Below are 17,831 nucleotides of genomic sequence, written 5' to 3'. Positions count from 1 at the left end.
CCAGTCTTCCTGTGTCACTGGGAATAGCAAGGAGGTGGTGGATGGCTAGCTCTGGGTGTGAGTATCAAAAAGATCTTACTCCTGGGGCCTTTTTTTAAACCCACAGTTTCACTTGGCAGTTCGACTTCAGGCTTAGCAGCATTCGTCTGCGTGCCTTTCGTTTGGACAAAGGGCTCCGTATCTAGCTGTGAGCTGAATAAGGCCGGTGGCCAGTTCAGGTGGGGATAATGCTCGTTCTCCCTTGTCAGGGACCAGCTGTCCAAGAGTTTGGTGGCTTCTACTGACAGCTTTGGTTGGCAGGCCTTGAACACTCATTCTTGGGGGCGTGAATCAGTCCTTTGCAAGAGCCAGCTTTGCTAAACTTTGCCCATGGCTGGCTCTGCTTCCAGCACTGTCTGCGATGAGGAAAGTGACTCAGTTATCCTGGCCAAGCATCTCCCATGGCCTGTGTGGTGGGGGTTCCTGTCCAGCCTGTGCCTCAGGTCACTTAAGACCTTCCTCTAGAATATGGCAGTGTCCTGAACATCTTTCTGAATAGGGGACACCTCCTGGGTTTTGGTCCTATCAGTAGCCAAACTTGGTGGGGGCCACAGCCCCTTTGACACAGACAGGGCTAGGCTGAAAATCAAGTGTGGCCCCTCTTGCCCTGCCTGTGCCCCTTCTTGCCCTTGTGCCTGGCACTGTGCACAGGACAGCAGGTGGTTGAGAACTGAGTTTGAATCCACATCTGCCACCTGCCAGCTGGGTGAATGACTTCCCCTCTCTGAGCTGCATTTTCCTCTTCCGTGGAAAGGGTGGTGAGAGTCCCTACTTTGTAGGATCACTGGGAAGGTGGAGCGAGGCCAGGGAGCCTAGGGCCTGGTGGAGGCTGTGCTGTTCCTGGGTCCTCATCATATGGCAGCCTCAGCGTCATCGTCATTTGCCCTTGAACTTGCTGTTGGCTTCTCTTCCGTGGCCTTCCATCTGCCTTTCTGGCCCCTGTGGCGTTTGGTTCCCTGGCAGTGGTAGGCACGGTCACTGTGCAGCCCCTCAGACTCGCCATGTGGCTCGCTGTGCTGTGCTGCCACTGCTCCCTGTCGGGCTGCCCAGGGTTCCACCGTCTTATTTGTTTTCCAGCATCTTTGGGGTTTCTGGTCCTATGCCAATTTTTTTGGTTTTTTTTTTTTTTTTTACTATGCAGCAATCTCGTCTCCTGGGTAGAGGTGGAGGGGAAGGTGGGAGATGGACGAGCAGTGGACAGAAGGGTCAGGCCAGGCTGAACAAAGGCTGATGCCCTAATTTACATGCTTCTCTGCTTCCCAGGTTGTGTGTTCGAGGGTGTACAGTACCGAGAAGGAGAGGAATTTCAGCCGGAAGGAAGCAAGTGCACCAAGTGCTCCTGTGCTGTAAGTCCTGCTGTGGATGTCCCATGAGTGTTCCCTCAGGCTGATCACTGTGCACGCTCACCAAGAGCACCCCTGATCTCTACGGGCTCCCCCTCTCGGGAGAAACATCAGTCTCTCCCGATGTGGGCGAAGGGAAACACTTACCCACCCGATTCTGCACTACTGACATTCTGGGCTGGGTAGATACTTTGTCGTGGGCTGTCCTGTGCATTGCAGCATGTTTGGCAGCATCCCTGCTCTGTACCCACTAGAGACCAGGATACTGCAGTTGTACAACCAACAATGTCTGCAGACATTGTCCAATGTCCCTTGGAGGGCAAACTCACTCCCGACTGAGAACCACTGCTCTAAAGAATGAGGGAGAGAAGCTGATTTTCCTCCACCTGCCTCCTTCTTTGGGAAGACCATGGTGGATTTTCTGTTCCTTGGGGGCAGGGGAGCTTCTTGCTGAGGCAGCCAGTGAGTTTTTTTAGTGCACATGGGAAGCAATGGAGATAAGCACCACTTGGACACCGTATTCTGATGGGTGAGAACCTGACCTGAGGCTGGTCATTTATAGGAGGACAGGAGGAAATTGCTCCACGTGACGGATCAGCGCAGAGGGGGATTTAGTGAGACAAAGCCATAGACTTGTCTTCTGAGCATTGTCAACTTTTAATCCATATGCTACGGATAGCTTCAACATGCTTAGGAATGAAAAAAGAAACCTGGTGCGTGTTACAATTTTAAAGAAATCTATTTTATTCACATGTTCCAGATTTAGGGCAAAATCACTGGTGGTGGTAGTGGTGACAGTAGTGATGGGAATCTAGTCCTAACCAGCCGCTCCAAGGTATTTACACCAGGGAGTTAGTACAGCCATATATTTTTTAAGCTTTGAGTCTTTTGTGATAAAGAACATACATTTTCCAAATCACTTGTGGCTCCGTATGCATCTCAGAATACTAAAAAGAAAATACACGGGGAACTCTAGAATCCTAATCTCGCCAAAGCAGAATCATATGTGGATCATCACAAATCACAGCAGTTGTCATTTCTCTATGTCTTTCCTAAAATCTTTCCTCCTTCCTGTAGGACCACATGTGCCCAACCTGGAGTGCTCAGATCGGAGTAAACATGACCAAGGGTGATGGTTTTTGGTTTCGTATGGAGAAGAGGAGAAATGTAAAAAGGAGGGAGGAAGAGAGAGGGCATATATATATATATATATATATATGTATGTATATGTGTATATATATAAATAATAGACATAAAACATGTAATATTATATATGTAATATACATCATGTACATAATAATACATAAAAGCTACAAAAGGAATTTACTAATGAAAATGAACATGAACTTTGCATATTTCAACTCAACTTCCATGTTTTTCATCTCTTGCTAATTATGGCTAAATAGCTTTATATAATTTTTTATGTAAATGATTTCTATTTGTCTTTAAATATCTCTCACTTATCAATTTATTTCTTCCATATTAGAAGCTGTAAAGTTTTCTGATAATTTTTTTTTTATTAGTCTCACTCTTTTGGGAGTAGATTTGAGGAAAAACAAGGCACATTTCAATAGGAAATTGTAAATGTGTGCCTGAATGAATTGTCTTTCTGATAGAGGTGCGCCGGGGTCAGGCAGCTGGACTTCCCTGGGGAGGAAATTTAGAAGATGGCAAGAAGGACGGAGTGTTCCTGCAGTTGTACCAATGGCAGTCCCTCCGTGTCACCCAGGCTCGGAACTGGAAATGAACTCAGAAGTTATCTGTGCAGGGGTCACAAATTCAAAAATACTGAAGTCATTTTTATTTCATATGTTTTTAAACACAATGCATGCTGAATGAAACATACCTCGTGGTCAAGTTCAGGCCCCTGGAAGTCCTGCTTTCATTTTTGGTTGAAAAAATTAAGATCCAAAGATTTTTTTTTTCATCATTGTACCTTTTATTTTTTAAAAATATTACCAGATAGATACTTTATTTTTGCCAATATTTTATTATGAAAGTACTATGAAATATTATGAAATTACAATTAAATACAGCAAATTTTATAGGCCCCCACCTAGATCCTACAATTAATATTTTGCTGGATTTAAAGATTTTTGTCACTTGCCCAAGTTTTCCTGCTTAGTGAGTTCTCTCCAGACCTATCCATTCCTTTCTTGTATCCCTATATTCTAATTTCCTGTACTCCTATATTCTTTCTAGTTCTCTGCATTGCCATCCTCAGTGCTGAGAGGACAACTAATGGCTTTGATTATGCTCCTGGTGTCAGTCTTTAGACTCATTGAGTAAATGGAAGAGAGGATGGAGTTCTTGCTTGAGGATAGGACATTTGTGTATAGCCTTGGGTGTGGGGAGGCTCATATGAGCAGTTTTTCTTTCATGAACACAAAAATTTGAGGTGTAAGCTTTCTTTTTTGTAGCTTGTTATTAAAATAACTTGGTTTTTAATATTCTTTCAATTTGCTATCTTTTGATGTAGTGCACTAAAAAAACGTAACTTCTTGGCAGCAAATAGTCCTGTCTTGAAAGTGGTAACTGTGGAGCTGTTTGCTTTAGAATGGAATATTTCAAATGTATGGGCTGGCTCTGTAACTGTGAGGCACAGAGTTTGCCAGTGTTGCCCTGGCAGCAGGCTTGGAAGCTTTGGCACGTAAGGTGCGTGGAGGTGTGAGGCCCCATCTTGCTGAGTGAGAGGGCGAAGCTGGAGAAGGGCCTTAGACAGGAGCTGTGTGAGGCCAAACACGGCTGTGCTGAGGAGGTTACAGGGAGGGGCATTTGGCATGTTAGCTGCAGCTTCCCTGCACAAAAGAACTGTGTATAATAACCTGTTGTGCTTTGGAGAAAAGGAAAATGTTAATACTGTATGGAGAGAGATATAAACACACTTATGCATTTGAGCATGTGTATAGTATTTATGTTCATATATATTTGTATGCATATACATCTATATTTATACTTGCATGTCTATACACATGTATATACAACTACTATAAACATGAGTAGAAATATAAATAAAAACATACGCATTTACACGTCTAAGTTTGGATTCCCCCAGAAACAGACCCTGAGGCAAGTATTTATGTGTGAGTAGTTTATTTGGGAGGTAAGGGAAGACTCTAGTGGAAGAGCATGGAGGTGAGATGAGCAAGGAGAGGCAGCCAGTTGAGCAAAGTTAACTGAGTGCTATGGTCTGAATGTCTCCCCAAATTCATGTGTTGAAACTTAATCCCCTGTGTGGTGGTCTTAAGAGGTGTGACCTTTAGGAGGTGGTTACACCATGAGGTCTCTGCTGTCACGAATGGATAAGGGTCCTTACAAAGGGGATTGAGGGAGGGGGTTCATTCCTCATGCCCTTTTGTCCCTTCTCCCATGTGAGGACACAGTGTTCCCTTCCTCTGGAGGGTGCAGAACGAGGCCCCATCTCGGAAGCAGAGAGCAGCCCTCACCAGATACCAAACCTGCCGTTGCCTTGATCTTGGACTTCCCAGCCTTCGGAACTATGAGAAGTAAATTCCTGTTCTTTAAAAATTTTGTTATAACAGCAAAGATGGACTAAGACACCAAGTGAGCTACCATCATGTGTGACCAGAGCTTAATCCCGCTGGGAGAGTCTGGAAGCCAGTGTGAAATTCATGCTTCAGAATTTCTTTCACCTGAGAGGGTGAAGAGAGCTGAAATATGTATACACCATCTCCAATCAGTCATTGTCTGAGGGCTGCTCCCGGGGAGTGTTGTAACATTTCCAGCCTGCCATTGAGGTGGGAAAGTGACCTTTAGCAGCAAGAGGAAGCAACACAAATGTAGATAATTCTTGACTTACAATGGGGGTTACGTTCTGATAAACACATTGTAAGTTGAAAATATTTTAAGTTGAAAATGCATTTCATATACCTAACCTACTAAACATTCATAGCTCAGCCTAGACAACCTTAAATGTGCTCAGAACACTTACATTAGCCTACAGTTGGGCAAAACCATCTAACACAAAGCCTGTTTGATGATACAATATTGAATATCTCATGTAATTTATTGAAAACTGTACTGAAAGTGAAAAGCAGAATGGCCGTATGGGTACTAGAAGTACGTTTTCCACTGAATGTGCATCACTTTTGCACCACTCTAAAATCAGGAAATTGTTAAGTCAAATCATTGGAAGTCAGAGGCCGACTGTACTGGCATTTAGAAGTCTTGCTGTGTGCACTCAAGTCATAAGGGTGGGTGGATGTGGGTGGGCAGCAGCAGAGACACTGTAATATGTATGTGTATGTGTACATATATGCACATAAACATCTACACATTAATATAATTGTATGTCTGAATATATCTGCATACGTGTGCATGCACGCATACGTACACACATGTTTGGAACACTGGACCACGCATCACTCTCTTATGCCTCCCATCCTTTGCTCATGCTGCTGCCCTGTCTGAAATTCTTTTCTTCTCTGTGTGCACCTGGTCCTTTCCCAGTCCGTTGTCACCACCCCACTGCAACTCCCAGAGCGCCCAATCTCCCCCGCAGGAGCGACAGTTTTCTCGTTTGTATTCCAAGGCTTCCTGGCTCACACTTTGCTAGCTTAGCTGCCACCTTTCCCTCCCTCCTTCCCTTCACATGCGTACACACACACACACTTCCAGGTGAGCACTTGCCCTGCGGGATCACAGTTAGTAGTTTATCCTCCTGTTTTCCATGTTATGATAGTTTCAGAAGGAGCCACGTCTTCACATGTTTGTCTTTCTATCCTCAGTGCTTAGCACCTTGGGTGCTCAGCGATGTAAGCATCCTTCTCTTTCTTTTGCATTGCTGTCTTTTGATGTGGTACAGTAAGAAACAGTCATGTTTTCTCTTCTCTACTGTGACTTCTGCTCTTTCAAGCTGGCCAGCCTGTTCTCGCCTAGGAGAATGACTCCAGTGAGCTACCCCACTGCCGTTAGCTTGGTGTTTGCCTTGGAGTGTACCCTACGGGGTTGTGTGTGTGTGTGTGTGTTTGTGTGAGAAGCATCTCTCGTGTATATCATCTGTCTCTGGTGGACGAATTGCCAGCTCTTCGTGGCGTCCCTCACTCCCAAGCGAATATCATATATGCCATGTGGCTTGTATTTTCAGCCCAACCCACTTGGTTACACTCTTCAAATTTGTGAAAATCTGTCTCCTCATGGTTCTGTGACGTGGTGACAGAGGGGCAGACCACCAGAAAAACACTTCATCTTTATTGAGCTGGATTCCTAAGATAATGAAACAAATGCCTTACACATGATTTGACATCCTGATTTTAGCCGGGCAGTCTATATGGCATTCCAGACGGTTGAGAACATGATAACATCGGAGGATTATCTGGACAGGATTTCACAACCTCTTGCTTTTACCCATTCCAGAAGCGGCCCGTCTAACATTTTTGGTGTGAATATCATCATGACTCACTTAGAAAATGCAGTGCTTTATTATCACTTGTTAAACTGCACCATCCCTGTGTACCCATTATATAAATAAAAGCGCCAAGAGAATCACATCTCCAATCTCGATACTAGTCAGGGGAGCCACAGCTTGAGTTCCTTTAGCTGTTCCGTATAGCTGTCTGAGTCATACTAGAGTTCAGTCTTTGTGGCATGTGTTCAGTGTGAATAAGTACTATATCCATTTTAAAGTGGAGAGAGGATTGTTTCCTAAGACTGAAGCAAAGAATAGTTTATTGAGTATACTGCACATTGATTAAAGCACACATTGGCTTCCCTTTGAGTGAAGCTTAACTTTTCATTACCTACCTGACTGTGCAAACAGATTTATGTGCCTTCGTTCAGTCAACTTTTCAGGGAACAGGATGGTGGCAGTCGGCATAGACACTTTTGTAAAACCTATCTTAAGGTCGTAAGACTAAAGACCAAGGTGCCAATGAGAAATGTTTGTGTGTCTTTTTACCAAACTGTTTTGAGAACCCTGTGGGCTCAGCATTCTTGGAAATTGCTTACAAGAGGGAGTATAGCCCAGAGTTGTAGGATACTCTTAACAGAATGGCAAGTCCTCAGTCTGTAAAACCAGCCAAATTAACTGGCCAAGATCAATTACTTTTGCTGACAAAGGCATATTAAGTTCAGAGGATTTTTACCAATAAACATGGCTTGTTAATGGGCTGTCTGTGATGAAGGAGCTGTGCTTTATTGGCTCTTAGAAGCCCTGAAGTCCATAAACACCTTTGCTCTCACTTACACTTTAGATATTGCAAAGTGCTGTCTCCCAGGGAACATGGGACTCTGAGGAAGGGTATTTGGAGAGAATAAAGAAACGGAGATTGTCACGGCTTCCCATTCCTCTTAGACTGAATTCCGGAACATGTTCTGCACGGCCTGGTGGGGTCCGACCTCTTTGGCCTCATCACCACTCCTCTCCCTCGTTCTCTGTGCTCTGGCGGCTCTGGCCTTCGACAGAACCTCTCCGTCCTCGCCAGACAAGGGGTGGCCCCCACGCACGAGCCTGTTAGAAACGCAGCATCTCGGCCCCTGTTCCAGGTCCACTGAAGTGAAGTCTGCACCTTAACAAGATCCCCAGAGGATTCATTTGCCAAATAAAGTTCGAGAAGCACTGGCCTAGTATCTCATGGCCTTTACCTGAGCTGCCTTTTCTTTTTCCTCTCCTTTCTTCTCCCCGCAGCCCCCACGCCTCGGGGCGCCCATTCATCCTGCACTTTGAAGCCCAGACATTCCGTCTTCCGGAGGCTTGTTATGACTCTGAGACTAGACCACTCGCTGTTGGTAAACACTTTTCTAGAGCCCCATATTTTTACTTCCCAAACAGCTAAAGTGATTTGTAGTGCGATATTTTTGTTTAGTGATGATTTTATTTAACTCCATCCATCAGGGCAAAATGATGACTTTGTATCTTCAGTGCTTGGCACATGATGGGTGTACATAATCATTGAAGAATTCATGAACAAATGAATGATGACTTTTATTTTCCTTTCTTTCCCAACTGCCTCTCTTTCCTTTTTCCTACTCCTCCCATCCACCCCAAACATTTTGTGTTTACCAATTCAGCAGGGAACAGAGATGCATGTCACCATGAATGAGCTCAGAAAGGAAGATGGATCTATGTTCAGCTGCTGTAGCACTTAATATAAATTGCTTGGTATGGAATGTGTATGACTTCCTGGGGGATGTCTTGTTTGAAAAGTGTTCTTGAGCCTCAAAAGATTCCCACAACTCCTGGTGGCAGGAAGCTGCAGTGGCAGGAAGCAGTGGGCCATGATTGGGGCTGCGGCAGAGCTTTTAAAAGAGAGTGTAACCTCTTGCCCTCGGAGTTGACCTTGACCTGAAGTATGAGGAAGACATGTCTGAGCTCCTCCTCCTCTAGTGAGCTGAGTTGTACTTCCCTGTAATGGGAAGCAGAGGGATACCTCATCATTTCTGTGGACATATGATGCCACGGCAACCCAAGTCACAGATTCCCAACATGCTGTATCTCCTTTGTCATGGGAAGTTAGGACTCTCGATGCCTGAACCTTCTCTCATGGCCTCTGCCTTACTTGCGAGAATATGTGCAATTTGGTGCATTTTAGTCATAAGCTGTCATTATATCTTCCCTGTCCACAGGGAGAAATTTGGCTACATCTGGGCAATAAATTGGAGAATTGAGCAATTATTGAGCAAATTAGATCAATGTGGGCAGTTTATCTAACTATCTCAGGCCAAAAAGCCTCAGAGGAGTTTTCAAAACTAGTCTGAAATATTGGTGTAATTGCTGCAGTGTTCCATTCTGCATCGTGGATGCGCCATCACCCTGAGGACAAAAAGGTCTTCATTTTGAACAATTGAAAAAGAAAAGTCATTTCTTACAGGGCTGGATAGCACTTGGAGAGGCCTCTGACTTGCTTAAAAAAGCAGCTGGTGTTCTGCTTGTTTTGTGGCTGGACCACAGGGTTGTGAAACTTGGTGTTTTATGTTAGAATGAATCTGAGTAGTTGAGATCTACCTGTCAGCTAAGGTTTCTATTAAAAGGTCTGCTAATGACATTCTCATTAGGCTGAATCTAGGCAGGTACAGCCATTGCTACGGTGTGGTGAATTCTGGCACCCAAATCACCTGTTTATAAGGCAAAGCTGTGTTCATTGCCTACTATGGTCATTACCTCAATAGAACCTTAATAGCATCTTGGAAGGAAGAGGGCAAAGGTGGGATATTTATGAGGTTTTTGGGGTCTGGCTTAAGGTGTGTCTTTCAATATGAGGACTTGATTTGGATTGGGACAATCTATGATATACTAGTTTAGAGTTGGTGGAAACAGCAAGGCATGTCTTAAAATGCTCATGAGCCTAGTTGAGTTATCTGTGTTACTAGATAGTACTTTCAGCAAGTTGAGTACTTTCACCAAGTTCCTGGAACTAACAGGGGACTTAGTTTTTTTGATATTAAAAATATTGGGAATAAATGTTCTATATTTTAAATCCTATCTCAGCCCTGATTTATGTGTTTTCAGGACAAATCCTGAATTGTAATCCTAATGTATGTATGTATTTTTGTGGCTTACAAGATTCTCTATGATTATTTCTTTATATATAATTTGTAGCTGAAGCATCCTGTAAAGTTATTCTTCTACACAGGGAGCCGTCACCTTAATAATGAGCACAACAGGGAAAATAGTTGGAAAGGAAATTTCCTGTATGACATTTGAGGATTTATATGAAAATACAGAGTCTGAAAAGAAATGAGTAAATGATTTATTTACAGAGGAATTATTGATAATAATAGCTATTATTACTGAATTTGTACTTTGTGCCAGGCACACATATACTTTAATGTTAATTTTCAAAATTATCCTGAAAGGAAATTTCCTGTATGACATTTGAGGATTTATATGAAAATACAGAGTCTGAAAAGAAATGAGTAAATGATTTATTTACAGAGGAATTATTGATAATAATAGATATTATTACTGAATTTGTACTTTGTGCCAGGCACACATATACTTTAATGTTAATTTTCAAAATTATCCTGAAACTTAGAAGGTGTTAGCCTCCTCTTTGATGAAAAAACTGAGATTTTGAGAAGTTTAATAGCTCGCTTAAGGCCAAAGAGTAACAAAAACTGAAACCCTGAACTGCCTGATTATAAAGCTATATGTTATTTCCCCCGCACCAACCAGTGCAATTTTGAGGTATTATCTATGACTGTAGACATTTGAAACTGGAAAATGCCATTTGCATCTATGGAGTGAAGAACAACCAGCCATTGTGAGGGAGAAATGACGGTGATGTGAATATCCAAAAAGAACCCCAAATCTTGTGCAAGAAATATTAACACAATAAAAAATTGAATTATACTTCCTCTCTCCAAAGTTCACAAGTCTAAGCAAGTTTAAACTCATACCAGATTTCAGCCTTGGGCTTTCAGCCTAAGCGTATGTCACCACGATGCCAGAGTGGACTGAGAACATGTATCTGTTACCTCACATCAGTTGGAGAATGGAGACACTATGATCTATAGTGCATCTCCTCACCAAGAAATTATGAATACACTAAGAAAATGTCATAGTTTCTGTGACAGAGCCACCCTCATTGTCTCTGTTTCCAAAGGTGGATAGAAAATAAATGTTTATCCAGTGGGGCTCATCTATCCCTTGTAATGCATAGTCTACTGAAGAAGTTTAAGCATCAATTTCAGATATCCCTCCTTGGAGATTTCATGGAGGAGTTGGGATCGCCTAGACTTGTGTTTTAGTGGTCCTGCAAATGTAAATTTATCCTTCTGGTAGAATGAAAGAGAAATTGGGTAATTGCTTTTGAACAGTTGCTTTCTTCTGTCTGTCTAAGAAGCAGGTTCACTTAGAAATTAGAGTGAAATCTGAAATAGGTATTGAGAGTTGGCAAAAGAATTAGCTCAATTGATTAAGTCTCATCCCATTGTGTCATTGCAAAGACCATCCCATTTATTTTTTATTCTCTTTAAGGTCTGTCAAATGATAATCACCTTTTGTCCCCTAAAAATCCCAGGAAAGATACCAATTTTACTAAACTATGAAGACTTTTCCAACTATTGTCCTTTCCTCCTTCTATCTTTACATCTATTTCTTGTGTCTGTAGCCAGTCAGTGATTGGCTGAACAATGACTGAGTGTCTGCCATGTGTTGCACACTGTTTTAAGGACTGTGTACTCAAAGATGAAGACGAATTCACTTCTTCTCTCTAGGCAATTACAAACTTGTGTGTATTTATTAAAAATGGTCCCCAAATCAAGCCATAATGCAACATTTTCGTACTACATATGGAGTATTTTATGATTATTACAAAAGACCCAGCTATATTGAAAAATAGAAATAATTGTACATCTCAAAGATAACTACTGTTGATTTGATTTAATATATTTCATTCCAACCATTTTTCTTCCGTATTTATATATAGTTATATAACTAGATAGGATCCCATTCTATAGGCAGTTTTGTATCCTTGTTATTTTCTTTCAACATTATATATTGCAAATATATCTCCATTTCATGATAAAGTTGCTGAAAATATTTTTAGTAGCTACATAATATTTCATCATACCATAATTTATTTAAGCATTTTTCTGGTATTAAAAATCAACATTTTCAATTTTCACTGTTATGAATAATGGGACAAATATCTTTGAAAATTAATCTTTTTTGGTTTCTCCAATTATTTCCTTAGGCTAAGTTCATTGAAGTATAATTAGTAGATCAAGGATACAGACATCTAAAGGGGTTTGTGTGTGTGTGTGTGTGTGTGTGTGCATATGTGTGTGTTGCTGAAATACTTCAAATAAATTTCCACTCCAATCAGCAGTACATAGGTATATACCTTCCTATACCAGAATTATTTCCATTTGGAAATTTTGTTGTCATGGCATTTGGCTTCTGAAACTGAACATTTTCCATGTTTATTAGTCGTTTGTTTTCTTCTGGAAATTGTATGTTTTTATTTCTAATTTTTCTATTAGGTGATTCAAATTTCATAAAGTTATATGTGTCTAAAGGATCTTAATTCTCTGCTAGTTATGTGAAGGTGTGCTTCTAAAAACACCAAAACAATGCTCAAGTAGAGCTTGACCTAAGCGTGCATATTGTGTGGTGGATCATGGCAGAGTTTAGTGAAATCATGTGTCTTCTTCCAATCTTTACTCCTCAAATCTTGATCCAAATATATCAACACACAGAAAAGTGAATCAACGTTGTTAGCTCCCAAATTTAATTAGTCCAAGACTTTTCTGTATTTAAGCTCCTCCTTTTCCATCTCTAACTCCTTCATTTTGAGATCGTGACCTTCTGAACCTGTGCCCATACTAACATGAGTCATTTTTTTGAGTTTCTGCAGTACCTCCTGCCTTTCTCATGGCTCTGCAGTCTCCCAACTCCCCCAGCCTCCTCTCTTTCCTTCTTGGCTCAGAGGGAGAAGTGTCCCCTCTGCTGTCCAAGCCTGAGTTTCCATCTGGGCTCTCATGCCCGTTCCTTCCTACCTCTCCTGGGACCTTGTTCTGTGTTTTAGATTTAAAATTCCCGGTAGGCAGGTATGATGTACCTCATACTTTTGAGTACAGTGCCTTGCACATAGGAAATAGTAAGTTTTGACTGAATAAGTAAATGTGTCAGTGGTTGATTTGAATATCCATGTCTTTGGAAATGAATTACATGATCCAGAGCTTTCTACCTCCCTACTTGGGCCCTGGTTTCAATCTTGAAGGCAGTAAGGTCAACATTCACTTTTTTCTTTTAATGAGCATGGTTACATGAAAGATTCATGATAAATCTGTAAAGGAAGAGACTCCAACCTAAGTTATTTAAAAAAATTGGCGAGGAGCCTTTAGAGTATCTGTGTGAAGAGAATGAGGCAGGGGTGAGCTCATGGCGTGGCAAGTCTGAGAACATTCACTGGTGTGCGGGAAAGAGGAAAGAAGCATTCATTATTACAAGTAAAATAAATATCCTACTTGTGTCAGCAAAATAGAATAAAATGTGTTAGAGTACTTTAAGACATTTCTAGAATTTTCTTTCTTTTTCTCCATGATTGCCCAGAGAACTTAATTTTGTTTCTTGATTGGTACCTCTGGGTCTGCTACACTCACTGTTGCTTTCCTTGTTTCTGCTTCCTGCCTCTCTGCCCTCCTGTGCTCTGCCATTCTTTCTCCTTTCCCACCTGCTTCCCTTTTCCTGTCATTTCTCTTCTCCTTGAGCTGCCCATCTTCCACTCTCATCAGTAGCTCTGCATGATAAACTGGTATTAGTGAAGTACCATGATTCATTTGCACTGCTATCTTGGTCTCTCCTCGAATAACCATCCCAGAGTTTTGCGCACACTAGATATTCCAGAAATATCTTTTGAATGAATTGATTACACGTTTTGGCACCTTTTAAATGTCATTCAAATGTTCAATTTGGAGAGTGACAGTGCTTTTGTGGTCCTGTGAATGGCTTCAATTACCACCGTTCCCTCAGAGTGGAATTTTAAATGGTACCATTTGTTTGGTGTGTAAGCAGCAATGTGTTTGGACCTCGAGGAGCCATAGTCCTCTCCAAAGGTTGAGGGATACTGAACCACAAACACACAAGGAGAAGAGTATTTCCCCTGCACACGTCCAACATTCTCTTCCCAAGCCCATGTCTATGCCTACACTGAGTCATACGCGGTGAATCATCCTTTTGAAATCCACCTAAGTTCTCTAGCTGTGGTTTAGAAGAGCCAGCTTGAAATATTGAGCAGACTTTGCTGTTTGGAAAGGACATAGGCCTCCAGGATCTGGGTGACCCTTCCATGTAAGGAGCACTATAACATGTATGAACGACCAGGAGTCAGCTCTGGCTTCAAACATGTCTATCACTATGTCACAGGATCCTGTCTACTGCTTTTTTGCCCTTGTGCTTCTCTTCTGTTCTCTGTGATACACAAAGCAGAATCAACGTGATCATGATTAACAATATTATTATGGTCCAGATGTTAAAATTATAAAACTATGTGTGGACTTTTTAAACCTCTGATTGTTGCTGTATTTAAACAAAAGGAAAAAAATTGATATGCATAATGAATAGAAAAGAAGGCTATAGTTTATCCATGACATTCTCTTCAGGTGGGAGGAAGGAGGTACCTGTTTCATTTTTGGTCTGATTAAATGCAAATTTTGAATGTAGTGAAACATCAACAAAAACACTTATTCATTATGAAGGAGTATCCTTTGGTCATATTTTAAGAAATAAAATTTAGTAATAGAAAAATTACTTTTTAATTTCAAAATGAATATGAAAAATTAACCTTGTTACATCATTCATACTGATATAGATCTTAACTTTTTTCATGCTTTCATTTGATGAAACAAGCTTTTAATATCCTTTCACATATTGTGTTATAGGGCTGTGTTGACTTTAGGGATCTATTCCCCACCGGTTGGGGTTTATGAATGTGATTGACAAGTGCTAGGAGTGACTCTTCTTGACATTGGTGGGAAATGCATTTCTTTTCAGTTTCAAGTTCAAGAACAGGAGAGGGAGGGGACTCTTGAGAATTTTTGGTTTTGTTATTAGGTTTTCAGCGTCCATAATATTCATAAACAATGGACACAGCTGTCTTTAATAACTAAGCCTGCTAACTGAACACATGCCAGAAAAACATCAGGCTGTTTAAGAGGATTTTTTTTTTTCCAACGCAGAAATTTTCAAAGATCGAAGCAAGATTTCATTTATAATGAAATCGAGTGGTCACCCTAAACTTCTATCATGAAATAAAATAATTTGGCCAAGGACTAGGAAAAGTGCAATGAAGTTTTTGATATTTTTAAAAGTTTTGCCTTTGCCACTACGTTGTTCTGATTGGTTTTAGGGTATGAAGATGGGTTCTATAACCCATACAGGGGATTGTTGTGGACAAAAGGTCACTTTTTTAAAACACCAATTAATAGAAATTATTTTTTCTAATATAATAATGTCATTGATACATTTTTAAATTTACTTTTTAAAATTTACTTTTGAATTTATACACCATAAAATTCACTCCTTTTGGCATGCATTTCTATAAGTTTTGACAAATACAGTCATGCACATTTTTAAATAGTTAATATTATCATAAATTTTATTCAAAGATGCAAAAAGTCATTACCTATGATTGTGGCCATGCTACAACTTACTGTATTAAAAAACTAAAAAGAGAAGCTGTTTCAACTCCTAAATCATAAAGTTTCTCTGAAATACTAAGATGTGTCTGGTATCTCCAATATATCTAGGAGGAGGAGTTTCTCATCTATTTTGGAGGGCATGAAGTTCTTTACCATGAAATGGATTTATGGGTTCTCTTTGCAGAACCACTATTAGAGGCAGAGAATGCTTTCCTTCCCCTCCCACCCCCTGCCACACACACACAAGGCAAGGGTAAGACAATAAAATAGGATGGTAGCAAGAGCCAGGACCAGACCTCTGTTGCAGGTATCTGTCACTGATGTTGCTGAATGGGTAGAGCTTAGTGTGTCTGTGCTTCTCATACAAACATATTTATTTATAGCTTGCAGCTGGAGAGGCATTCCAGCAGTGTGATATGCTTCCACATTAATATAAAACCAGGCAGTGTAAGATTGATGGTTTTCTGGAAGAGTTTTGAGGTTCTCTAAGGAGACAGAGTCTCCTGGCCTTTTTGGCCGTGTTGGTTCCCTGGGGCCTGTGCAGATGTTAAGGTGTTGCTTCCTTCTCTGTGTTGATTCTTTTTGCTTTCCCATTTCAGGTGTTGTCCAAATGTTGGTACAGAAGAGGCCTGTGTTTTCCATGGGTTGGGCTAGCCATGAGCAGAGACTTCATAGAGTCAGGGACCAACTTGTGAGTTCCGTATATACCTGGGATCTGGCACCACGGAGGCTGCTGTGCTCTGGTGGGAGGGACATGGCCTCTGGAGCCAGTCAGATGGGGGTTAATTTAGCTCTGCCCCTCAAGCAAGCAAATACAGGTCTTTTTTTTTTAGACTTCATCATTAGTTTATTTATTTATTTTATTTTAGAATATTATGGGGGTGCAGGTGTTTAGGTTACATATATTGCCTTTGTGCCACAAGAGTCAGAGCTACAAGCAAGTCCATCCCCCAGACAGTGCACACCACACCCATTAGGTGTGAATATACCCAGCCCCTCCTCCCCACCTCACCTGCCCGATGCCCCATGAATGTTACTTCCATATGTGCACATAAATGTCAATCAATTAGTACCAATTTGATGGTGAGTACATGTGGTGCTTGTTTTCCCATTCTTGTGATACTTCACTTAGTAGAATGGGCTCCAGTTCTATCCAGGATAATACAAGAGGTGCCACTTTTTTTGTGGCTGAATAGTACTCCATGTTTGACAGAGCAGACAAGAACATACACTGGGGAAAAGAATCCCTATTCAATAAATGGTGCTGGGACAATTGGATAGCCACATGGAGAAGACTGAAACAGGATCTGCACCTCTCACCTCTCACAAAAATCAACACACAATGGGTAACAGACTTAAACCTAAGGCAGGAAACCATAAGAATTCTAGAAGAAAATGTTGGAAAAACTCTTATAGACATCAGCCTGGGCAAAGAATTTATGAAGAAGACCCTAAAAGTGAATACAGCTCTGAGCCTCACTTTCTTTATTTATAAAATGGGGAACTGCTTCTTGGCCAAGAATACCCAGGAACTTTATGTTTTGTTCTTTAATCTCTGTACAGTTGCTGTAACAAATAGGACCTACAGAGCTATTTCATGCATAAAGAACTTTATGCAAAACAAAAAGGATAAAGACCCCTTGCTTCTCATTGTAGAAATGAAAGAACAGGTTTCAGTAAAACTATGGAGCTTTGAAGCCCCAAACACTCCACCCCTTTTTAAAATAAAAGAAGTGCCAGATGGTTGCGAGGATTTCATGGAATGATACATGCTCTGCCTGGTAACCAACATGTAGCAGGTACCTTCCCTTTCCTGCATGGCTGGATAATTTTTAGCTGTGGTCCTTTTGAGGGTTACCTGCTTGAACCCACTCTTTAGGATGTTCATTTGTATATTAAACCTACATATTTTAAACTAGAATTTCCTGGTTTGGTTTTCTGAAGAGAAACCTCCCAGATGGCTTTTTTGTTGTCTGTGATTAATTGCCCTTCATAGAAGAATTCTTTGCCTTCAAATGCCAGTGCCTTTCTTTTTGCTCATGGGGAGCTGTATTTTGCAGTCTGAATCATTCCTCTCCCTCACTTAAGTAGCTACTACACTTTATTTAGCTCTTTATTTACCTCTTTGTGATAGGAAGGTCTAACACCATTCCAGTAATCTCCTAATCCTGCACTGTCCAGTAGAAATACGGTGTGAGCCATATACGCATTTTTAAATTTTCTAGTAGCCACATTAAAAGAAGTAAAAAAAAAAAGGGTGAATTTTCTTCTATGTAAATTTGACCACAGCTTAAAAAAACAACAAAGCTCCAGTTTACAGGAATCTTTCAGCGCAGCTGCCGGCTC

At 41.1% G+C, this 17,831-nt stretch overlaps 1 protein-coding gene across 1 annotated transcript in view; it reads left to right on the top strand.

Annotated features, from left to right (window-relative positions):
- BMPER (BMP binding endothelial regulator) overlaps positions 1 to 17,831 on the top strand; it is a 243,474-nt gene that overhangs the window by 64,375 nt on the left and 161,268 nt on the right. Inside the window, exon 6 of the mRNA XM_012638762.1 lies at positions 1,303 to 1,385. Within this exon, the coding sequence (XP_012494216.1) occupies positions 1,303 to 1,385 (83 nt within the window). The remainder of the gene's footprint in view (positions 1 to 1,302; positions 1,386 to 17,831) is intronic.

This window comes from Propithecus coquereli, unplaced genomic scaffold (assembly GCF_000956105.1).
Source record: "Propithecus coquereli isolate 6110/MARCELLA unplaced genomic scaffold, Pcoq_1.0 Scaffold134, whole genome shotgun sequence".
NCBI classification, from domain to species: domain Eukaryota; kingdom Metazoa; phylum Chordata; class Mammalia; order Primates; family Indriidae; genus Propithecus; species Propithecus coquereli.
This window is presented reverse-complemented; position numbering and strand designations above follow the sequence as displayed.